Source organism: Pseudopodoces humilis, chromosome 6 (assembly GCF_049639895.1).
Source record: "Pseudopodoces humilis isolate 2021_Gansu_Grassland_sample_001 chromosome 6, ASM4963989v1, whole genome shotgun sequence".
Lineage (NCBI taxonomy): Eukaryota > Metazoa > Chordata > Aves > Passeriformes > Paridae > Pseudopodoces > Pseudopodoces humilis.
In genome coordinates this window covers 31,891,894-31,917,382 of record NC_142205.1, presented here as the reverse complement: position 1 = coordinate 31,917,382, position 25,489 = coordinate 31,891,894, and the positions used below count along the sequence as shown (strand labels likewise).

Sequence of the window (25,489 nt, the reverse complement as noted above, 5' to 3'; positions counted from 1 at the left end):
CTATTTGTATGTCTGTATTTTCTTGCCCTCAAGAGAGCTGTATTCAGAAAAGTATCCCAGCTGCTGGATCTGACAGACCTGTGCCTTGTCGTGTGCAACAGGAACAAAAAATGGCCTTTAAAATGTTACAGTGACTTGTGTGGCGCAATTTTTTTTAAGTACTTAAAAAAAAATAAAAAAAATTGCCTGAGAGTAAAAATACTACTGAAAACTGAAACTTGACAACCTTGACTGTGAGAGATAACATCTTTGAATGGGCACACAGCACCCGCCCAACTTCCTGCTGCTCCCCCATGTTTCAGGGCAGAAACTGTGAGGGGTTAATAATGCAGCACCTCGGCAAATCCCCATCCTGCTGCCTGGGTTTGGACACCTTAAAAGTTCACCTTCTCCTAAGAAACAGTCTGGAGAAACATATACAAAGGCCCTGATTTTAGAGGGCAGGGTGAGTTGTGTAAATCAGCTGAGAAACCATACCTCAGAAGAGTGGAGGGAATGAAGGCAGTACCACAGCAGGCACTATCGTGTTCTCCAGAGAACAGCTACAACACTGAGGTCTGAGAGATGCGCTCCTTACAAAATTAAAATAAAATCAGTGACTTGGATTCCTCTCCACTGTCTCTACACCAATACTAGCCTGTATAAAAAAATGAGCGATTTCCACTGACTTTCCACCTTCTGACACCAGTCCAAAATTAGCTCTCAACACAAATTCACCAAGGAGGCTCGGCAGTGCTTGGAGTTGCAGTGGCAAGAAGCTTGGTAACACACCTTTTAGCTGCTACTGAATTATTTAGACCATGGGTGTGCAACTGAGAGCAGAACTAGCCCAAAGGAGCTACCTACCATCAGCTACTCATCAAAAAGTAATACACCAAGCTTCGATAGGGTTTTCTGTGCCTTTGCTGAGTTATTTAAAGCTGCCACACAGAGAAAAAAAAGCTCATTTGAAGAGCCTTTGCCTCCTCAGAAAGTCTGGGCTCCTGGGCAAAGCACTATTTGTGGTCCCCATGGCTTCCTTTCTCTCCACTACTATTTTCATTATTGTTGACAGAAACATTTTGCACCTGCTGCTGTTACTGCAGAAGTGGAAATCCCCCTCAAAGCACTCACCAGAAAGGTCATTGAGCTGTTTCTTCTGCTGTAGCATAAGCAGGGAGACAGTGCACCCTCTCCAGCTTAAGGAACATCCACACATGTGCCAGCAATCCCCTCACTAGCCCCCCGTAATAAATCCAGTCAGCAAAAGTAATTAAGGGACAGACTGCAAAAGCAGCTAACCTAAGGCAGCAGGGATGAAGCCAGCCTGGCCTGCCACCTGCACTACCAAGTGGGATGATGCCAGAAGGGCACAGGGGTAGGGAGTTTTTCCCTGAGGTATCCAAGGATGTGAGATGGATGTCCTGGCCCCCAGCCTTATCACACAAGCCACCATCACACAGCCCCATGCCATGGCCACCTCTTGGCTCCCCTACCAGGTGTCCAACCCAAGCTAGTGACAGGAAGGGAGAGACTGGAGCAAAGGGTGTAGCAATGCCTGTTCTAAACCCAGCAAGCCCAGGGGGAAAGGAGACAAAGAGATGCATCTTGGGAGAGAGGGAATGATTTAAAGACCCAGATGGCTTTTGCTGTCCCAGGCAGAAACCCTTTAGCAAACCTTGGTGATTCCAAGGATCCCCAAGGAAAGCCAAAGCATGCACTGGCATGGACAACTTTCACACTTCCTCCTTTCTCACATTTATCCCAATACAGAATGAATGTATTTTGCAGTCCTGTGGGAAAGAAGAGATATTCAGCTTATGCATGGCTACTGCCTCCCAGGAACTCCCAACAAAGATGCAATGCATCAGGTTGTACACCAAGCTATCCCCACCTGCCAGGATGCTGATGTGCGCAGGCAGGGGAGGGAATGGGGTGGCCACTGGTGCAAACACGAACTGAGGCCATCCCCACCTGCTGGGAAAAAAAAAAGAATAAGGGCCTGGTCCCGGGGAATTTTGAGCTGACTCAACTAGAGTAGTTTTGAATGGGATTTGAATATCTTTGTGTGTGAGGATATTGCCAGGCTCCAGGAGGATGTCCAGCAGGAACCTGGATTATAATATTATGTGACTCATAAGCACACCTGGATAAACCTATGCTTGGGAACGTTAGTTTATTTTCATGCTCTCCTTCATTTTTCCCATTACTTCAGCTGAGCTATGGAAAGGGTGATCCTACCTTCACAGGAGTCCTTCAGCAGTAGTCTTGACCCCTTCCAAACCAAGAAAAAAAAAAATTTATAATCATTTGTAAACTCTCCTGCAAAAAAAAATTGACTGGTCTTAGCTTTCCTGTCAAGGGAATAGATCCAACCCAGCTTCCCTTGACTGCTTTCTGTTACTTCCCTCCCAGCTTTCCATCAGAGATTCCTGCAGGCAGATTGGCTGAGCACATCACAGAATTGCACAAGATTAATTTGGTATTGCTTGTAGCAGTAATGGACAGCCGCCTGGTTCCAGTTTCAGAGCTGAACTGGTAGTTATGCTGTTAAAGGCTGGATGGTTTTTATGACTTTGTGCAAACACAGGTAACAAACGCAGCTGAACCCTGGATTTCAGAATGAACGTCTGATGTCCCAGCCCAAACAAATCCTCTGTTTCATCACCCCACATCACCCCACAGCGGATTTGGTCTGAGCACGTTGTGGAGACATCGCCTTGTCTCTGCAAGGTGTATACTGTCTTTGATGGACCAGTGTTATGGATACATACTGTAACTCCCATGCTTGGATACCTCTTGGAAGAGTTTCAAACACACAAGCCCTGAGAAGAGGGGATTTTGCCAAGCATACACCCTGTTCCCAGAGGGGGGGTGTGTATCTCCTGTTGCTCAGCTACTGGAGCAGGGTGGGGGGCAGTGGTTTTGCAGCTCAGCTGCCCTCCTCGGAGGATCAAGGGGAGAGCAAGCCAGGTTGCCTGGCCATCTGCATACTGGTGTCGACTCTCACATGGAACGACCAGAGGGGAGATGTAACTTTTTTCAGCTATGAAAAGCTTAACTCATGGGTTAAGATGAAGGTGCCTGCCTTTCCCTGGTGCCTACTCCTAAGTTTCAGATAGGTAAGGCTAAGAGCAGCAAATCCTTCTCCTGGCAAGTGGTAGCTCTTTGCAAACAAGCGTTTTTATACCCTGGGCAGCCCTTGGGCAACCATTTTCTCACCCCAGTGACCAGCCAGGCTTACTGAAGGCAAGTCAGGCAGGACACACAGGAAGGATAGCTCAGCCTTCACTCTGCTTTGGCAGTCCTGTTGGGAGTCAGGCTCCATGTAAGCACCTGAATCAGCCTTGGAAACTAAGAAACTAGAAAGGTAAATGCATGACCAAATGAAAGGGACAGAAAGTAGGAAGTTTACATCCATAATTTTAACCCTTGCAAATTTTCAGTCCCACTCCAAATACTGCTTGGGCATTCCTCTTCTCCCAACTCTAACCAAAGCTCTAATCTTGTCTTCCCAGGCCACCCGGCAGTGGGTGACAAAATTACAAATTTCACATGGACCTGTGATGGAACTGTAGGACCAGGTTAAGAACACAGCAAAATTCTTCTGTTTATTTTCCCTTTTCAACAGCCAGCTAGCATATCTCCCTGTGACACAGCCATTTTTGTGCATGTGATTGCTCATCAGCCCACTACACTGCTCTCAGCACACACACCTGTCAGGCTGGCATGAGAATGGCAATCACATCTGAAGGGCACTCTGTGCACATATTTTATGTACCTGAATCAATCTGTGTCCCATCCAACCTTAAAAAAACTGTAAAAGGGTGAGTGCCCTCAACTTCTGTCTGTGCCAGCCCAAAGTGCACAGCACTTTGCAGTAGACACAGCCTGCCCACCACCACAACCATGCAAGTCATTGTGCACCCTTACTTAGATACACTACAGCTTTCCAGGAATCAGGACTTGACATCGTGTAGTAATGTTAAAAGCCCTGGACAATGCTAACGTGATTTCTGATACATTCCATTAATAGCTTGAAACTGCAAAATGAGATTTTTTTTCCAGACAAGGATAATGCAAGCATGCCACAAGGAGATCTATGAGGAATGGGGAAAGTACAGCTGAGCGTGCACTGGCTGGGGGATGGATTTTGACAAGATCCCTTCCACTTGCTCAAAGCACAGCCATGGAGTCCCACAGCTGAAGAGGTGCCCCAGCTCCCAACCTCTACATTTGAGGCCAAACTTGAATAAGGCACCTTTGAGTTCTAGCTGCTCTTCCCATCTCGAGCTGCCTCAAGCACAGCTTCCCATTCTGTTGGATGGGTGCTCCAGAAATTGTAAAGGCAGCTTACGCTAATTGCTCACTCTGAGAGGTCACATTCACCTATCAAACCCATGTCATCTGGGGCTTCTGAAAGATTAAAAATGAGAGACAAACAAGAGGATTATTAAAAATTTAACTATATACCATATTTATTATCAATCCACAGGATAATCTGATTGCTACATGAGCTCATAAAAGCTATTTCACCTTTACAAAATTAAAAAAAAAAAATGTGCCACAAGGATGTCATAACTGCTGATAACCAAGGACTGAATCTTAAAATTATAAATTTTGCTGTAGAAAAGATTAAAAAAAATTATATTCACTTTAGAATTTTACTTTGAATAAAATATTCCCCTGTATAAAAAATAAAAAAGCTTGCTCTGGTTAGAATTAGAGTATTTTTCTTCTTTTTTAAATCTGGGAATTTGCATAATATCTCTGTAATAAGTTTATTTTCTTTTTTCTATTGTACCACGCGGCATTCAAGCATAGCAGATTAGAAACAAACATGATGAAAGCAGTCTCAGAACATATGAAATCCACATGGAAAGTTTTAGCTTCCTTTCCCTTCCTCTATTCTTTAAAGACACTTTAGCAAGAATAGCCTTGGAAAAGAATACAGGTGGAGAGGGACCTTCAATGTGCCATTAAGTAGAGCAAGGTAATAAAAGGCCTTTTGTAAGTGCTTTCTTAATAAGGTGCAGAAGCAGACTGCAACTTTGCTAGTACTGCACTATGTACAATATTCACAATAGATTTTTCTTTAAAAATATTCCAGCTAGTTCACATTTTCTCTCCCATTCTGAGGCTTTCAGTTCATCACAGCCTTGACAGCAAGAAGCGCAGCAGCACCACTTCCCTTGTGGTCGGTTGGTCCTCTTATGAAACACTGGAACCTGTGAGTGGGCCAAAGTTCTTGGGTTCTTTTCCTATGTAGCAACCTTGGAAACAGGGGTTCAGGTATACACACTGACTGCTGGAGTCCTGAGTTAAAAACACTCCGGCACTGGAGTCAGACACTGCAATGTTTTATATTGCCAAGGCTTTACCTTAGGGTTTGTCTTGTGTGCGTCAAGGGATGAACCTCTCTTAGAGAAACGTAAAATACAAAACCAAACAAAACAAAGCTAAAAAACCACACTGTCAAAGGCTTAGCAGCTCTTGACTCTTGACTGGGTGATATCTGACGTTTTCTTGATGACGCTGGCCCTTGTCTCACGGTCTGGCTGGCTGCTGCTTGTGGAGGCTGTGGACACTACTTGTGGCAGAGGGATGTCTGGGAAAGGAGGCCAGGAGCTATTGTAAGGCAGTGGGCAGCTTTCTTCTTTGATGGTGACTTGGAGGTCAGGCTTGTTGGCTACAAAAGTTGCCATGCTGGGAAGCATATGAGAAGTGTTCCTCATTCCTAGATTGCTGAGATACTGTTTGCCTTCAATGTTTTTTTTCTGCCAATGAAGTCGTCCCTAGAAATAGGGGAAGGAAGAAAGATGGAAAGACTGTATAAGTGAATGCAACTTTGTGAAGTACTCCAAGTAACAAGATGAAGATAGAAATATCCACAAGATGCACAGGAATTATCCCAACTCTAAGAGCCTGAGCCTCTAGCCACTGGCTTAGGATGTCTTTGCTCTCAACAATTTCTCCTTTTCTGAAGTCATGTGCTTAAATTTTGTTGGCTCTCCAGCACTCAAGAGGCACTATCTGCTCTTCTGAATGGAAAATAAAGGCCTTATTCCCAGTATGCCAGAGACAAAAATCAATGCAGACATTTAGAACTCCAAATGGTAGTGTCTCCTCTGGTACCAGAGAGAGAGCATCTTCCTGCCAAGATGCAGGCACAGAGACCCAACACTACCCAAACTAGCAATACAGGGGAGACTGCTCGGAAACCACTGTCACTTGACAGTGCATCCCTCATCACAGGGAAGAAGCTCATCAAGGGAAGATGAGCATCCAGTTGTTTGCCCACCACATATGCTGCAATGGCATGTTCTGTTCAAGAAGGTCTGTGGAGTCACTGCTGGCAGTCTCCATATGGGTACCACCCCAGCCAAGGCACCAGAGACCAGGTGGGTTAGCTGTGTTCTGATACAGATGCACAACTGGTGTTCCTCCAAGGAGGATTCAGAGAGCTTTTGGTGGGGGACACAGCAGGAGAGGGCTCTGCAAAAGGCCTTATGCAAAAATGCAGCTGGAGCACAGGGCATCCAAGAGCCCTCAATGAGCTTCACTTTGCCTTTAGTACATATGCAGATCAGTATGTCTGGTACTTTGACAGCAGCCCCAAAATAAAAGGCAAGTGGTGTTTTTGTATATGTCCAGCTCCTCAGGTTTTTTTCCCCACAGATTCCTTTCACCCAGCAATACCCAACTGACTGCTCAGGAAAGCTTCCTGCCTCACCTACCTCAAACATTCTAGCTTCATTTCAGTCATACATGTAAGCATTTCGTACAGTTACATGAGTTCCAGTGCCATTTAAGGACAATGAAATGAGTGAGCTTCCAACCAAGACAAAATACTCGCTACCCAGCAACATCAATGCATCATGTTAACATACTAGATGGCACTGTTGATGGCTTTGCAGAACATTTTATTGTATAAATTAACCTTGTAGTTTGGACAGATGAGGAGAAATTAATTTGTATAGATATTAATTCTGTGACAATCATCCAAATATCTGTGTCCCCTGAACCTTCCTGGTCTGCTTTTCTCACCCAGCTTTTACCAAAATGAATATTCCACTGGTAGACAGAGTTGCAATGGAGAAGGGGGAAAAATATCTCAGGGCATGGATCTTGAGACCTTGGTCCAAACTGCTAAAAATCCAGCCAGTGCTTACCTCTGCATTTTCTTCATCACTTGGAACACTGTCAGTTGTTTCACTTTCTGTCAAACAAAATAGAAACAAAAATTAAATTAATCCTATTCTATCTATAGTAATAAACTCCAACTCATGAGGCCTAATGTATGTCCAACAAGTGGAAGCAAATAGAGTCAAGTCAAACAACCAGAAAACAATGGAGAAGCAGGGAGACCCTGCCCCAGCAGGGCTAGACAGTTACACAGCTGCCTTGAACAAATGGGGTAAATTCACGTGGTTATCAGAGTTGGCATGTCTATATTCTGGAAAAGACAGCAACAGAGAGGAAAGAAGTAGATTTGTGTTTTCTGGGAAGAATCTCCAGCAAGCAGGGGATTGCCCCTTTCCCTTGCCCCTCTATCCCTATTCCAGGCTCTGCAACAGACAAAGTTCTGTCCAAATCTTTATCTCCTGGCAAAATCAGCAACAACTCCACCCTAGAGCAGACAAATGTGGTTTTGTTTCATGACCTGTTATCTCAGCCTGCCACTCAAGGGCTTGTTGCCACTTCTGGGGCTTTATTACTGTTGATATACTATGGTACAGTTGATACACTTTTGCTTTTGCTACCACTCCCCAGCCTATTTCTCAACCCTTCACCCACTACTTGAGCAAATGGCAATACTACAGTTTCCAGCCCCATCACCTCTCCCCACTGCACAGGGCCTCCCTCACCCTCATCACTTCAACCAGAGCACAAATAGAGAGGCACAGTTCCAGTGGGACAGCCATCCTCCCACAGCTGCATCCCTCCCTTGCAGAAGAGCCTGAAACCCAGGATTTTTTACTGGATTTTCAAGCCTACATGTGCCTGAAGACATGTCTCCTACTGTCTGAGCATCAGGCTCCTGGCCCATGGCTGGTTGAGACTGATGTGCCTCAGATCCACCTGAGACAGGGCATAAACCCATCTTTACAGTCTGCAGCAATGGCTACTGCCTTCAGCACAGCCACTGGTTCCCCAGACTAAAACAGTGAAGGCCTGGATTGCAGGTTCCCCTCAGCTTGTGGGGTTTTGAACCACTGTGTTGTGTTTCCTGAGAGGATAACCGTAGGCATCTGTCAGGATACCAACACTCCAACCCCCACAGCAAGGCTGCACAGAGAATGCTCACCCACAAGGAACACAGAAATCACACAATTCAAGGAACGATGTGATGAATTATCATAGCAGGCAAGAGATCTCTGAAACCCCAGTTTTCACCTTCAGCTCTGTGTTAGGCATTTTAGTCCATGCAAACTGCTTTGTACAGCCCCTGCAACTCTGTCTTCCCAGAGACCAGCCTCATGCTCTGCACTGGACATAACACAAGAGCTAAGAGAACATGGATCATGGATAATGACTGGCAGTACCTTGCCATCCTCTCAAGACTTGGCTAAGCATTAGGTTTAGGCAGAAGACTGCAAAGGGCTGAATCACTGTTTCAGACCCCAGGATCTAAACTGTACCCAAAGTCCTTCTGCTCCAGCCCAGCTACTCCAAAAGCCAGCGCCTCTCCTGCACCAGTCTCCACCACAGTGTGCAGTAAGCAGAGGAGCAGTCCAAAACATTAAATCTAACTGCAATGCCCTGTGAAGCTAATGCACTGTAGGGCTTCTCTTTCACTGGCCCAAGCAGAGAAAGATGTGCCAATGTGACTAAGTTGGTTAATTAAGCTGTATTGGGGGGAGGAGAGGAAAAATTAATTCATACAAAGGAGAAGCAGCCCTGAAGACAGAATCAATAGAAGGAATCCATGTAAAGACAAGTAACAGATATTCCTTGACATGAAGAAGCATGTAACAACAAAAACAGAGTGATGCAGCTGAAGAGGAATCTATCCTTGGTGTTTATACTTAACCAAATGCTGAGCAAGAGATAGCACTATAGTTAGCAAAGCCAGGGAAGCTAGCCACGCAGGCATGGAAAGCTAGAGAGGTTATTTCTATCAAGAAGGGTATTCACATCAGTGTCAAACACAACAGGTAGTTAGCAACAGCCCTGGTAATAAAAACCAGAAGGATTTCATAGACATCAGCGGATATATGAAAAAACTCACATGGGCAACTCACACCATTTGCCTGAGTAACCTCAGAAAGGAACCAGAGGTGCTTTGAAATAAACCAGATTTTTGTAGGACAGCTCACATATCTGGCTACTTTTTTTGGTTGTTGTTTTAGAAGAGCTCAGCTAACTGTTCCTGCACAGCTGTTATGGTCATACTCTTTCCTGCCATTCAGCCAGTAGCACCTGATAGAGCAAACCCACAAGCACAGGGCCATGGTTCCTGTGGTTCTATACAGGTCTGTGTGGAGCAAGACAAAGCAGAAATAGTCACAAGAGTGTCCTAGAAACTTCAGGGTTCTAACACACAGACTCTTGTCCTCAGTCTGGCCTCAAGAGCAAACATATTCTTAAAAAAACAAAAAAGCAGTTCATAGAAGAATTCAGGCTGGAAGGGATCTCAGGAGGTCTACAGCCCAACCTCTTGCTCAAAGCAGGGCCAGCAACAGGACTACATTGGGTTGCTTTCATATCCCTTCACGTCTTGAAAACTTCTGAGGATAGAGGCAGCACAATCTTTCTGGGTATCTTGCCCCACTGCCTGACTGTCCTTGTGGTGAAACAGGTGATATTTTTTCTTGTATCCAGCTAGACTGAATTTTTTTATTTCAATTTAGCCTGCTGTTTCTCATCCTCCTACCGTGCACTGCTGTGAAGAGCCTGGCTCAGCCTTCTCAGGAACATCCCTGTGGTAGAAGCTGCTGCTATGAATTCTCAAAACCATCTCTTCTCCAGGTCAGACAAGCCCCAGTCCCTCTATCTTCTCACAGAGTGAGAGGCCATACACTGTGTAGCCCCATCTCTGCACTTGTTCCAGTTTGTTTTTAAGTTTCTTGCACTGGGGAGGTCAAGACTGGATGCAGTACTTTTAAAGTAGTGCAGCTAGTGCTGAGTAGTGTAGGATAATCACTTCCCTAGATCTACTGGCCATGCACCTGAAAACTGGTGGCCTTCTCCGTGGCTGAGGTGCTCTGGTGTCTTGTGCTCAGCTCACTGCCTACCCACCTTTCTGCAGAGCTGGTCTCCATACCATTGGCCCCAGCTGCTATTGCTGCAGAGACCTCTTCCTTCCTATGCACAGGACTTCACATGTGCCCCTGCTAAATTTCATAAGGTATCTGCTGACCCATTCCTGCAACCTCTCCAGGGCTCTCTGGATGATGGCTCTGCCTTCAAACATATCGACTGGTGCAGCCTATTTGGTATCACCTGTAAAGTTCACAAACATGTCTCCAACATATCTTCTGTTCATCGATATATTAAATAAGACTTGTTCCAGGACAGACCCTTGCAGTACTCCACTTCTTACTGGCCTGTAGGTACAGTAGCCAGGATCATCAAGAGCTGCCTTGAGATGCACTCAAAAGCATGCCGGTGGCATGAAATTCTGTTATCTGAGTTTCAGGCTGGAAGGTCCAGGTACAAGTTAGGACAACTGAAGGCCAGCAAGGTACTAAGACAGTGTAAGGGGATAGCAGAAGTATTGCAATCATCTTCGTTTTCCTTATGCAGGCTGGTTGCAATGGCTTTAGGGCAGGTAGGTCATGATTTGCTCACGTCAAGATGGTCACCAGACCACCCTTTTCTATCATTCCCATTCAAGAAACCACCATGACTTCCAGACAGAACAGTGACTTCTGTTTGCATTTCAAGGATTTACATCCTATAGCTGTAGTTAAAAGATTGAATCATTGTCCTGTTCACATAGATGGAAAAGTTTTCCAAGAAACGTTTGTAAAGAGGAAAAATATTTCAAAGGCCCTTGTCTCCCTGCTGCTAATAAATTCAAGAACTCTTATATCTCCCTGCCTTAGGCTTTGCAAACGTCTTCTAAATGCTTTGGTCATTGCAGACTAAACATGTTGGGAAGCATAATCATTTATCAACGTGTGAGACTAACAGTGGAGACAATCCAAAAGAACATCATACTATTCACTTGGTCCCAAAGATAAAAATTACTAACTACATACTTTATAAAATGTGTCTGGAAGAAATTTCAGCCTAATGAGTCAAAGGCAAAACCATGTATAAAGTAACAAAGTGCATGAAGAACAATTTACACTTAAATTTGCCTTAAAAGGTGACATTTGTGTTTCTACCCAGTCTCCTAAGGCTTGCAAATTAGCACCATGTTAAAACAGAAAGGACAGATTGGATCTGAAACCTTTTCTACTTTCAAATGTGGCTTTGTCCTGCTTCCTATGAAACAAGGCCTATATGATTGTGGGGACTCTATATAGCATGCCCACACATACATTTGTGTCTGTTCTCTCCTAAAAACTTCTGAACACAATGTTAGGCTTGGATAAGGGGTAAGTTAGTGCCAAAGACTCTTACTTCCTAACAGTTATATGAAAATAAGGGGCCAGATGGAAAGAGAAACCATAACCACCCTCACTGGGACCAGGGGGAAGCCTGTTATCTTCCTTTTAGGTATCAGAGAATCCAGATGGCAGGCAGACGTTGGAAACCAGATGTCCACAGCTCTGCTGCTTGAAAGATCACTCGTTATCAGTCACTACATGGCTCTTCTAGTCTGCAGCAAGACAGATCCACTCCCCCCATACCCTCAGCTCCATATCTGCATACATGCCACTAGTGCACCCCTTAGCACTGCACACTGTGCTGACACTGAGTAAACATAGAGCAAAAAAGACCCTTGATCTTTAGTAAGGCAGGGAGCATGCCATTTGTACCACTGAAAATCCCTCTCTAAAAGACCTCTGCATGATACCCAAAAAAATGTTTTTTCCATTACTCGCAGGCTTAAACCTGCAGCTTACATTTCAAAACTCAGATCTGTCGTTTCCCAGGGAAATGAGCAGAGGACTGCGCATTTTTGAGTTTCATTAGCAGTTCAGAAGGCAGATGAGTACACATTTCTGAATCTTTGTTAGCTACCCTAAAAGAGCCCTCTTTCCCTTGATGTCTTCCAAACACTTCCAGAAAAAGGAGTGTAAAGAAATGCCCAGTTGCTTACCTGCATAGGATGAGACAGGGGAGATCTGTAGAGGATACAGCTGGCTCATGCTGAGGGGCTGTTCATCGCTTTCTGTTGTCACCTCTACCACCTGACAAACATCAGGTGGGTTGGCAACTATCACCTGCTCCTCACTGCTGCCATCAAGGTGTGACTGTCCTACAACTTGGGATTAGAAACAAAAAAATTGATCACTGATAACATCTTGACCCTGTTGAATCTCTAAGAGTCTGCTTTGGTATCTGACTGAGTCTTCAATAGTCTCAGCACCTTTTTCTATGCCTACCACCTGCTTTCAGAGGATATAAGTTTCAGTGAGAGTTCTAAAGGAAATCTGTGATCCTCAACAAGCAAGCTGCCAACATCCCATGGCCTCTGAATGCTCTCATGTAAACTATACAACAGAAGACCAGAACTGGCATGCAAAAACCTGGGCACAGGGTGATGCAAAACACTGTGGAACTCTGATGTACATATGAATCTGTGAAAAATTTCTGCTCCAGTTAGATGGCTATTCTCACCGACCCTCATAATGCCACCGCTGTTATGCAGAAAATAACATTTGTACCTGCAATCCCCATTGTCTATGACAGAAAGCTACAGTTTGGCTAGCTATTAACAGAGGGGTTTCCTATTCCCCCAGGCACATGATATTTAGTACCAAGAGAGCACATGAAATTTAATATCAAAGGAGTGTTACTTATTTCTACAAAGTGAAGCAACAGTGGATGCTTTCCAAGTGTCCTGAAATGCTTTGCAGATATTAGTTGTTCTACACAACAACCTTTTGAAAAAGGTTGACAAACCCAGGTACCAAGAAGTTACTGTGCAAAGCAAAAGCATTGTAAAAGCCAGAATCTCACTTGTCTGAAGCTGCTTGACAGAATTTCCTCTGTCTTGCACAACTCCTCCTTTCATCCCAACACATGACAAATGCATTAATCCAGCATAGAACTGAAAGCCACAAGTTAGATCAGAAGAATGCACAGGGATGGAGCCACCTCAGAGGATGGCTAGCCTGAAACCATGGTTACCCAAGGGAAAGACCATAGATACTCTTTCACTGAACATAAAGCTTCAAAAGGAACAAAAGGCTAAATTCTGTACAAACAATGTTGTGTTGTTCAAACAGTTCATTTTTTTCTTGATCCATGAGGGTAAAAACATGTAGGCAATGAAATACAACAGATCTTGAAATTCTTCTGTTAAGTAATCTGAGTATACCAATTATTAAATTTGAAAAAGTCAAAAGACAGCATCTATTCGTGCATGAACTAAGATAAATAAACATGAATGCACATGTCTATACACATAATCCACTCCTGCATTCTACCTTTAGACAGGGCTTTTTGAAAAAGAAAAGTGACAGGTATTTTTCCCAGGGAAAAGCTGCATATTATTTTGCTTTGTGAAGTGCCAGGTAACCACTGGAAAAATATTCAAAACTTAGATGTGTTATTTAAGAAACAATGCCAGCATAAAGAAAATTACATACATACTGGATAGACTTTTTAAAGTTGAATCACTACAGTTACTACAATTATGTTTCAGATATTTCACCTTACCTGGTTTTGAAACAACAAGCTTTTTATTGAGTGTAGTGAGAGTGGTGAAAGAGCACACACAGTTAATTTTTTATCTCAGAGAGACCAATATTGCGCAAGAGCAGGCTATCCACTGTTTTATCTTTTTCCTCAATACCTGACAAATTCTTACCCACCCTGAGAGATAAAATGCACAGCAAAAACTACTGCTCACTTGGGCAATATGCCACAGCTTCCAGTGAGCTGCATGTATGTCAGAAACACTGCAGATGCTGTTTGTCTTTCATTCCCTGCAGCTGATTTCCTGTCTTTCTGCAGATCAATTCTAATTATCTTTTCCTCCCTGTTTACATTAAAATCCTTTCTGCAACCCTAAATAACAGCTTCTTTCTCCAGTCTGGATAAGGAGCACACCTCACATCTCAACAATTAAACAGCACTGAATGGCAGTTCCCTACCCGATCCTCAGCCAGTGAACAGGAAGCACTAATAGCACTATGGTGCTACCCCTTCAAGTTATAATAGTAGGAACAACAAGCATGTTCTAATACTCTTATAAAGCAACAGCTGATAAAATGAACTGCCATAAAGAGAGCAAAACTACTCACAAACTCCTCAGCCACACAAGTACTTCAGGGGAATGACTATGCAAAACTGGGACCAAAGAAATGGGATCAAAAATAGTCACCGCACATTTCTGCCATCTCTCCAAGCAGAATACTAACATATTTGTCACATTTAAAAGAGGAATTCTAGACAAAATGCTATGTGGGTCATATTACTAGGAGCTTTTGCTGCAATGACAACCTTAGCCAAAAAAGAGCTGTCAAAGCCCAGTCCAATTATTCTACCAAGGACCAATTATTCACATGCTGAGATGACAGCTAATTTCTAAAGTACTGGTTTCTAAATGCAGTCTTTGATGATTGTTTTCATTAGTTAAATGATGTTAAAAACTATCTCTGCTACTGAGGTGTCAGTAAAAAGAACCAAGTTTCTACATGTTGCCTGCTGGTTTGAACTTCCAAATAAAATGGTGTTCTAGACAAACCTCTGCTTTAAGCAATGGGAAACTGCCGTCTGACTGCAGCTTAACTCCCGTGTGACATTGGCTGAGGATTCCCTGTGGAATAAGTCCCCATCACGAGAAGACAGCTAAAAGTGCCTGTAAGTGCCTTACTCTCCAGGGACACACCCCACTGGTACGGTACTGCTCACTGTCTCTGCAAGGTGGTGGGGCTGACCTGCAACCAGTCTTGCATGGCCTAGGCTACTGAGACATGGGACTACCTGACTGCAATTGTGGCTTTCCCTGAAGTGCAAAATGGATGGAAAGATAAGTCTTGAAGACCAAAAGGGTTTTTGAAGTCACTTGTGTGCTTAATATCTAAAAAAAGCATAGGAGTACTTACCTACAAAGTTCACTGTACTGTCAACTTCATTTTTTATACTGGAGGACAGGAAATAGTCAGAAGTGACATCATTTAGCCCATTCATCCCAAAAGATGATTCAACTGGCTCTTGCTAGAATAAAAACAGTACAGTTGGGTTAGGATTGCATTATTTTAGGAGACAGTTCATCTCTTTGTTCTGAGATGGTAATCCCATCACTTCTGCCTGCCATATACCCCCCTGCTCTCTGCAAGAAGAAGTATTGTATGTACACAAGTATTTCTCTGAGGAGAAGCCTAAGACTAATTAATTTCCAAATCTTGTGCTTTGAAATGAAAGCTATTTTTAGCTATTTATAAATTTAGAGTAAGCCTTCTGAGAGCAGGGAAGTAATAAGCTATTTACTACAAGAGATTAACATTTGAAACAAACAAGGAAGAAACACTGCTTTAAAACAGTACTCTACTTAATATTCATCCTCAGTCCCTTCCAAATATGTTCTCTTTTCACTCTCTAAAAGGAAGCCTTAGTTTCTGTACAGCAATTACTAAATTCTAGCCTTATTTTTTTCTCCTACAGCAAGCCTTAAAGCAAACCAAAGTGTTTACACTAAATACAGCCTTTTAGATCACATCATAAACATTACCACAGGGCAACAGCATTTGGAAAACACCACCTGTTCTACACAGACTGAGCTTTCCACAAGACGCTTCTCTGTAAGCCTGATACACTTGAGTGGGAATCTAAAAAAATCCCTTCAGAATCGACACCAAAAATTTAATTCCATTAACTCAGGTTTTCTTTAAAAGGATTATTCTGCGCCTGCAACTTCCTCCCTGGTATTGACTCTCTCACAGGCTTATTGGTTATAACGTCTAAAGTCTTCTGTTCTTACTCTACCAGCCCTGCAAGGCTGCGAGTTCTCCCCTGCTTGCTGAGCCAAAGATACCCACAGAGAGGTGCAGAGCTGTCCACACTGTGCTCATTTTCACTGCTCTAAAGCATTTCATCAAAGGCAGGGAAAAGGTGAGCCTCAGGACCTGCGGTGCCAGTTCATCCCTGTACTAACCATATGAATTGTTATCTTTGGCACAAAATACTGACAGGTTTTTCTGGATGTCACATGCTGTGATTGTGATCTACTCAAAATAATTGTCACTTCAACACAAACACCTCCCCAGACACTAAAGCAAGGCAAACATGCACCCTGTCCCAACATTCCTCGGCACATCAGAAGGGTGAAAAGTTAAGTGTTAACAGCAACTAGGTCTTTGATGAGATGCACCAGTTGTGCTGGCCCACAGGTCAAAAACTGGAGAGCTGGAAAAGATAAAATTAGCTGCTATTGATCCATTGAGGGTCACAGCTGCAGAGATAGGTAAGGGCTACACACTGGAGCCCTGAGTATCTGGTGTTGTGCAACACAGCAAACACAGCAGCCCCCACAGAAACACTGTGCATGCAGCACTTGCTGAACTTTACTGAGGCTTGATTACAGAGAAGTTTATTTAGTAGCCCCTTTCGAGCTTCAGAAACAATTATGCATCTTAGAACTCAGTGATGGTGCCAGATCCACAAAAAGACTTGGATACTGTTGGTGTTAAATCACCTAAATTTTCAGTGTTCAGATGTCTAGCCTAAGCTAAATGCATGGGGAAAGCTGTCAGTAAGATTTTAAAAACGTCTCTCAATATGGAGCTGCATGGTCAGAAGGATACATCTAGGAAAAGGTAGAATTTAAGCCTCGGTTCAGTCCTGTGTTTCAAAAGAAACAGACTGGTTTTATCTGAGCTGCTCTGACATTTCCATTTCCTTCCCACTATTGAGAATTCATTTTTAAATTATTTATTTAATTATAATGACAGTCTCTGCCCAAAAGCCCAGTGTCAGGAGACCTATCTGTGGGGTGGGAGACTTGCTTGCACTTTTGCTAATGTGGAGCAGGGATTTGGTAGGGTCCAGGACTCTCACATGCACAGGGATAAGCAGTGAGTGCCTTGAGCACTCTGCTCAAGCTCAGCCCAACAGCAATTGCTATGGGTGCCCACAGGATCCAGCAGTGGCAACAATGGGGAGCTCACTGCAAGGCTCTTGCTATGCTTAAGTCCCTTTGCAGATGCGTGCTCAGATTCTCAGCTTCTCCCTCTGCTGCTATCACCTCATTGCAGTTCCCAGGCAAATTGTGGAGTAGCTTCCCACTGGGCTCCACTGAAAAAGATTTTTCAGGGTAACTGAAAGGCATTCAATTCAAAATGTGCAACTCAGATCTCAGGAATTCACATCACCAAGCAAAGCAATTAAAAGCATTTTTCATGCTCAGAAATGTGCATTTGCTTTAATTCACTTACTCCCCTTCTCCACTACTACAGCCTTCAACATTCAACAGTCAGCCTAACAGTGGCTGAGTACAGAAAGGGAAGCTCTTAAAATACAGGCCAGCCACTGCATGCATCTGTCAGAACGGGGGAACAGACAAGAGCACTACCTGACCCCAGCTCAGAGCTACAAGAACTAACAGTAGGTATCTCTGGGAGGTAGGTGTATGTGCTGGCACACTGCTCTTTTCCTACCAAAGCAGTTTTACTGGCCCCCTCTGAACATCAGCTGCCATCAGCCACTTTACAACAAGCACACATGGCTGTTGAGCCAAACAGAGTAGTTAAAAAGTGGTTCCTGTAAGACAATTTAAAAGGCATAGCATTCTGATGTGTAACTTCACAAGTCACAGCTGCTGTGGCAGCACCCGCTTTCCAAACGGTTTCAGTGGAGGACTTTTTCCCACATTTCTTGGTTCACCTGGCCCAGAGAAGTTCCTGCCAAAAGGCTGCAGAGCCTGAGCCCCAAGCATGGGTGGCACAGCCCTTCACAAGTGAGCAGCAGGGGACCAAGATACCTTTGCACTCTAAACACAGCTGCTACACACAGCCCAAGGACACCAATTTTCCTAAAAGCTAAGAGTCTGAAATCTCTCAGATTTGCTTTTTTGTTAAAAAAACTGAAGGTGAGCTCCTGCTGGTGTGAAATACTGACCATCTCAGGTGCCCTTAGCAGAGGTGTGAAAGCTAAGAAACATCGTGCCTTACAGGGACATCAGACGTCAGTCTGGGCCCACGCTCTGAACAAGCAGAAATCTCAGGCTGTGACTGAAGAGCTTCACAGCTGAGGCCTTCTAGCTGACAAAACATGAGCACAAGGTGCAGCTCTGACCCTTGCCTCAATGAAAATTAATTTCCAGTGCTTTACACACAGAAATTAATTGCTCCAAAAGGTAGCTCTATTGTTCAGAAGCATTCCTTCCCTAATTACTGTACTTCTCCTTACAGAGACAAACAAATGGCAAACGTATTGCTGAGACTGCCAGTTTTCCAACCTCCAGGCATTGTAACACAAGGGCTGTGTCCACTGATGACGTAAGTCACGGCTTTAACAGCCTTCACATTTCAAAGAGAAAAACCCCAAACATGCCGGGTAACTGTAGTTACTTAACCAAACCACAAGCATTCGCAAGTACCCACCACAGTATACTGCTGGTGTTATTAAAAAATATTTGCAACGGATTGTATTCACAAGCTCTTGCATTATTAAACAGACACGTCTTACCTTAATTTGTTTGAATTTGTCATCCTTCTCAGATTTCGTTTTTTTTCCTGCAACAACAGAAGGAAGATTTCATAAAGTCCTGTATGCCATGAGTTATCCTTCACACTTTGTATATTCACCAACAAATAGCCCTAAAATGAGCCTCAAAATGGCAGGACTTCCTAGTAAAGGGAGAACATATTTTGCTTGATTTTACCCTTCCTTTAAGGCCTGGGCAGCAAAAAATTCACCTTGAATGCTCTGGCTTTGTGTTTTAAAAGGCAACAAAAGAGAACCACTATGAGACCAAGGAAAGCAGCTGCAGTCAAAAAATCAAAGTGAAAAATATGGAAGAATGACAAATTAAAAAACAAAGCCTGTTAAAAAGAAGGAACGGGGAGAAAAATATTCTTAAAGGGAAGAAAAATCAAAATATGTGTCTCATCACATTTCTGACATTTTCTCTGTAGCTACAGGAAAAGGGAGACTGTTAATTGATTTAATGTGAAAACAAATCATAATAAACCTCGACCAATATTTTTGTAAATTGTTGCAACCTGGTATGGAAATACATATTACAATTCATGCAAAAGTGGTTTATGCAATCATGCTGGACTTGGGAATCCCAAAAACCACACTGCATGTGACCTTCACAAAATGTCATGAGCCTTGGCAGACCCCAGTGTTGCTGCCCTTGCTCTGACCTGATGTAGAAGTTAAGTCTTGCTGGTGCAAGCTCAGCTCTACCCCACTGTTAGCACAGAGTTCCAGGAGTTTCTCCCATCTCTACTACACGATACCACAGAAAATCAGAAATGTTTGCAGCCAGATTCTTTCACAACCATGGATGTTTAGCCACATGCCACAAAAAAAGGGCATGTAAAAATATACGTGAGACCCAAACTATGTCAAGGTTTTACAGTAACTGGACTTTCTGCAGAATCTTCTCCTGCTACAGCCCCAAATTCCCAAAATCTCAGCTTTAAAGATGAACTTCTGTAGTTCCTACACATATCTACTGCCAAGGGACATGTTATAGTCCTGGGGAATGTGCCTAAACATGCAAAATACACTACTGACAAGAGACAGAAACACTTTCAAAACAAACGTTCTACCTTTTGCACGTTGATCTCCCTTTCACAGTATGATTCTATCCCAAAAATGCCAGGCTTCATCATTTCCAGTCACACTGACCTTAAACTAAAGATCTGCCTTTCACTTCTCAATCTAAGAAAACAGAAAACTGTAGCTACAGATGAACTGAACCAGATTTTAGAGGAACACTGTGTGTTTGGTTTGCAGGTTATCTTTTCATCCAAAATTGCAGACAACACAGGATACCAGAGAACTAAGGAAACCATTGTTCTACTGCATAAACCAGTAAGGAAGCCATATGAAAGCTCATGAGCCCTAAATAAACCAATGTTTCTGCTTTGAAAGAAACCAAATACTCATGAGATTGACCTGGTGGTTAGGTCTCCTCCTGGCAGGCAGGAGATTTAATCCCTAAATTTGGGGATTCAGACACTTTCCCATCTCACCATTATCATGCTCTGTGGGCTGGTTTTTCATGGTCTTTGTAACTAACAATGTAGTTTTGTGGCTTAATGTTCTGAGCAGAGTGTACTGCTCTCACTGAGCTCAAGACAGCCAGTTTAACTGTATTCTTGCTTGAAAAGATACCAAAATATCTGCCACCATATTCTGAATGACCCCTACACAGTTAAATGTGTTGAGTTCTAATACCCCCAAATCATATTCCTTGACTGAAGGAGATCTGGGACTAGATTCTGAACACAACTCCATCAGCTTTAACAGACAAATATCAAAACCTTGGGGGTATCACATCTCATTGATCCTCTCTTCTGAATGTAGCCCTTTTTTCATGCAGCTGTTCCTAAGATCTAGTAATTTTCCAGCCAGCCAGGGCACCATGTGCAGCTTGCATTGATGGCTTGTTGCATACTGAGCTACCTGCAGTAGGTGTTTTCCTCACCACAATGCCCTCAACAACATTTCACGTTGACAGGCTCTGCCCACTACCTTTTTTGGAAGGTCTTTCAGATAACGGCAGCATCCGGTACACCCTGAAGGCATTGTTTCCTTTCTTTATACTTTTGTCCTTCACTTCTTCTATGTCAGGCAGGGAGTTCATAGCGCAACGGAAGTTTGCCTTCCATGTCTTTGGATCGGGTTTATCTACTCCTGACTGGTATTTTCCTAAGCAAGAAAAGAAAGTTAGGCACATCTGTCATGTGACTTGAAGACTCATGGCAAATTAATAGCAGTGTAGGTTAGCTTCAAGTTATCAGCCTTTGGTTCCCATGACAAGCAAACGAACAATACCTGAGGTTGCAAGAGAGTGCTGTGATCTCATTCTCATGCACATTTCTAGAACAGATGATGAACAGTTTGTGCTCAAGAAGGACCCAGGGTACTGCAGATCTGATGTGACTCCATAACAACATGGAAAAGCTTGCACGGCATTTACCTTTATTATGTCTGGCTCAAATCCATAGAAAGGCATAAAAAGCCTAAGGGCCTATGTCTACAAAGTGCTGACTGTGCTCTACATCTGACAGTTTTGAACCCAATGTTGTTAACATTTAAATCAATTAAGTTTTACTGTGTTCCTCAATGCAAATGAGTTATGGCACTTCCATTAATCTGGAGAGTATCATAGGCCTTAAAAAAACACTTAGCCTCCCACAAACCTGGAAACTTAAGTTCACTCTCTGTGTTAGTAAAAACAAAGACAAGAAAGAAGGAAATGTAACTTTAAAAGGGAAAACAATGTGAAAATCTGTCCTGCAAAAAGACAGTTCCAATACCTGTGTGAATTGCCCAGTTTCTAAATAAGGGAGCATCCTTTTCAACATCCCACCCGTGTCTTGCGGCATGCATCCAGGGAATCTGAAAAATCTTCTTCTCCTAGAAGAGAAAACAAATAGGAAATGCCAACACTGACAGACTTGAGGAATCTTCTGATGATTTTAAGTCACTAATTTATAAGCACAGTTTCAATCTCTAAGTGTTTTGCTCCTTTCTAGCCCAGTGTCACTGTCACTGAAATCAACCGGAAAATATCCACTGGCGTCACCAAAAGCAGAACACAGTCCAAGTCTATGAAATACTCAGAAGCCACTTCAGGGAAGATAAGCCAGGCAGCTTTCCAAGCTGACACACGGAAAAAACATGCAGTACTACACATTTCTAAGCTTGCATACAAAGGGTTGTTTTGTCAGCACAGACACTTCTATGGTTAGGAAAAATATATCCGAAACTAAACAACCATAGGAACACAGCAAAATGAAGGAATTTAGATTCAGCCAGTAAATACTAGCATGGTGAAGAAAAAAGATCTTGCAAATATGTATGCCAAGCAAACAGACATAAGAATATATCAATGGTAGACATCTCTCCAGTGGGGATAAAAAAACCAGACATTCATATGAAGAAGTGCATTGAAGATACCTGAACACATTTTAGTTCAGAAATTTTAGACCAAAGAGAAGTGCACTTAAAGAAATGCAAAGGAAGGCTTTTTACAAATTCATTTTTTTAACACACATCTAAATCAGGGCATGCCTTACATGGTGTCAGTATAAATTGATTCCCCAAGGGATCATGGAAGATTCTGGCAACTATTAAAGATGATAGTTTTAGGATGTAGCTCCAGCTCTGGTGGCCAAATGGCTTTCACAACTTGAATAGCCTATTTCCTACACTCCTTCCACAAGTGCTTGGCACACAGGATACTGGGCCAGAAGGATGCTGGATCAGATGTGTTTTTATTTCACACAATATGGTCATGAATTCCCTTGTCCTGATCTAGAGGGCTGCCTCAGAACTCTTCGTGCTCTTTTCTGTAAAGCCATACAAACTGAGTTTGTTCCACAACCCTTGTTTTTTGTCCCGTGTTGGGAAGAATACTTATCTGGCTTCACATGCAGACATCTTGCACTATATAAACTCTGCCACTGCAGATTTAGATCAATTTATCAGTCTATGAAGAGAAAAGTACTTCCAGGGCAAAATGCACCCTCCTCCTGCAGCAGCCACCTGAGCTATGCTGCCTGAATTTTATCCTAAAAGAGCCTGTTTCCCTCTACTGACAACATACAACTCTAGATAGGCAGCTCTCATTTAAATGTCTGTATTGTAGATATCTGGTTGGGTGAGATGAATCCTTCACCCTTTCCCTTCCCCCAACAACCACTTTTCTTCCCTGTCTGGTTAATATTTCACTCATTCCAAGGCTAGGTTTATTTCCCTTCCTTCCCATGTGATCTTATCTTCTTCTGAACCTGCGTTTTGTTCTTCAACTCTTGTCTTCAATTCTTTCTGTCACATTTGCTTGTTCAGAATTGCATTCTTCCCTTCTTGCTTGGCTTCATCTTTAATTTGGTGCAAGCACTGATTTAACATGTTCCTCATTCCCCTTAAGTCCTCACACTTTGAATCTTTCTCTTAATGTAGTTCCATCACTTCTGTCACTTGTCTTTTGCCTCTTTACTTTTCCCTCTACATATAAGTAAATCATCAACAGATACCTCTTTCCCCAACTCAAAGCAGTCAAAAGGAAGCCTCAAAGCCACTATTTGTGGTCCACAACACTACTGTATTCATCAGACCTAGAATAAGCTTCCCTGCCTTTACTCTTTCATTGACTATAATAAGCATGGGAAAAAAAAATCCTACTTCAGTAGAAAAGTTTCTATCAACAAGAACTTTAAGAATAGCCCAGATTAAAATAGACCATATGATAATTCAAAACCTAGCAGACTGAACAAGACTCCAGACATAGCATGCTGTCATCATCAACTGTACTCACTGCTTCAAAAGAAGCTGCAAGGACACTCAACAGCAGTCTAAGTGGTCATTACAGAAAGCTATTCCCAATCTCAGAAGTCTTGAAGTACAGGAATTATACCAAATTATAACACAAATAACAAAATCACAGAAGCCATGTGTATTATAATTTTATAATATATATATATATAAAGTTTACACTCCTACACAAAAATTACAGATTTTCTCATCAACTACAAAATAGCTAATTTTCCCTGAAATCCTGCAAAGACAGCTGATTACATCAATACCATGTAGGTGAGTGTTCTGCTCTAGTTTACCTGGATACCTTCTATTTAAATACTACTTTACTTTTATCTTTTTTTCACACATTATCAAACATTACCTATATGCTTCTTCAGTCAGTGCTGCCTAATAATGACCTTAACAAGAAAGAGCTCATCAGTGCTTTCTCTCAGATTTGGAAAACCATGTGCTGACTAGTCCAGCATTCCATCTCTGGACTTTTGTGTAGGAATCTCATGTTTCTGTTAAAAAATTAGCCTCACCTAAAGTCTAAAACATAACCCACAAAAATTTTGTGCTGTAACAGGAATTGCTACCAAACTCTGGTGGGAATACCAAAAGGGAAAAGCTGTGACATTCTCAGAAATAGGTATGAAAAGGAAAGTAGATCAAACCTCAGCTGCTTAGAGCAGCATGGTGCTACTAACATCAAGGTTGTGGTTTCAATCCCTACATGGGCCATTCACTTGAGAGTTAGACTTGATGATCCTTGTGGGTCCCTTCCAGCTCAGAATGTTCTGTGATCACTTGGAACTCTGGCATTGCAAAATGTTTGGAGCAAGTGTTTGAGCATCAGATCACATACTAGCTACAACGTCATAGGACAAATCTTAGCGTCCATCTCCAAGATAATACTCCAAGCATCCTTCAAAGCAGTAGGTTGCCTCTCTGTTACACTTACTCAGAATGCATCCTTTTCCAGACCCACAAGGAACACTGACCTCTCATAATCCCCCTCCTCACATTCCCTCTGCCCTCTACTGAACTACGTTGTTTCATTAACACCTCCCAGTTTTGTCTCTCTGGGAAGGTAAAAAAATTCCCTTCCTCCTTCAGGCCACTCAGAAGGATAACATTTTCACCAGAGATATACACAAGTATTTACATTTTAAGCCCTATAAGGAGGGGTTTGTTCTGGAGGTACAATGATGAACTGACAGTAGGGGAAAGAATTATGTGTCAGCTGTACCTGATTTGTCATTTCCAACTAAGAGAGGTTTAATTCTTTCTTCAGTTCAGAAAAAGCCCCCAAGAATAGACAGCCAATGACAACCCAGAATGGCACACTCATGAGTTTCATTCTCTTGATAATCTGACACGTCTTCTTATCTAAACGGTGAACTGTCCCTAACCAAACTCTGATTAAAGTACTACAACCTATAAAGCTGATTCTGTGGGTATAGAACAGGCAACTATACATACACACAACACTTCACTGATTCCATGCATGGCTTTGTTTATGGTCAGAATTCACAGTAAAAATAGAAATATTTTTGGTTTAATGATCTATTGTTGGAATGAATGTGTAAACATTTTTAAACAGAAATGCTCAGGAGTGCAATTTTCTTGTTGAGCATAATAAAGGCAATCCAGACTGCTGCCAAATCAGAGGGTAGAAGTGGGGAATCAGAGTTCAATAAACTTCAAGGCAGAGAAATTATTTCAGGATTTGGCAGGAATGCCCAGCAAAGGACAGCAGATATAGACTGTCAGTAGGAAACCTAACACCAAATTAGAGATATTCAAGGAGAAGGACCTGAACATGGGACTCAAATTACAAACACAACAGTATAAACTGGTCTCCTCTTCAGCTGTGAACCCATTATTCATGAACAAGGACCTACTCAAATTCACAGTGCAGCTAACTAGGGAATGGATAAAGCAATATTTATTTACCCAG

At 42.7% G+C, this 25,489-nt stretch overlaps 1 protein-coding gene across 5 annotated transcripts in view; it reads right to left on the bottom strand.

Moving 5' to 3' along the window:
* Positions 1-4,433: 4,433 nt before the first annotated feature.
* Positions 4,434-25,489, bottom strand: part of IRF2 (interferon regulatory factor 2) — a 40,218-nt gene continuing 19,162 nt past the window's right edge. For all 5 annotated transcript variants that reach the window (XM_014261800.2, XM_005517655.3, XM_005517656.3 and 2 more), the window contains 7 exons: positions 21,543-21,642; positions 20,755-20,931; positions 18,733-18,779; positions 15,153-15,264; positions 12,197-12,361; positions 7,152-7,198; positions 4,434-5,774 (listed from right to left, as the gene is read on the bottom strand). In XM_014261800.2, the coding sequence (XP_014117275.1) occupies positions 5,463-5,774; positions 7,152-7,198; positions 12,197-12,361; positions 15,153-15,264; positions 18,733-18,779; positions 20,755-20,931; positions 21,543-21,642 (960 nt within the window). In that variant the 3' untranslated portion in view covers positions 4,434-5,462. The remainder of the gene's footprint in view (positions 5,775-7,151; positions 7,199-12,196; positions 12,362-15,152; positions 15,265-18,732; positions 18,780-20,754; positions 20,932-21,542; positions 21,643-25,489) is intronic.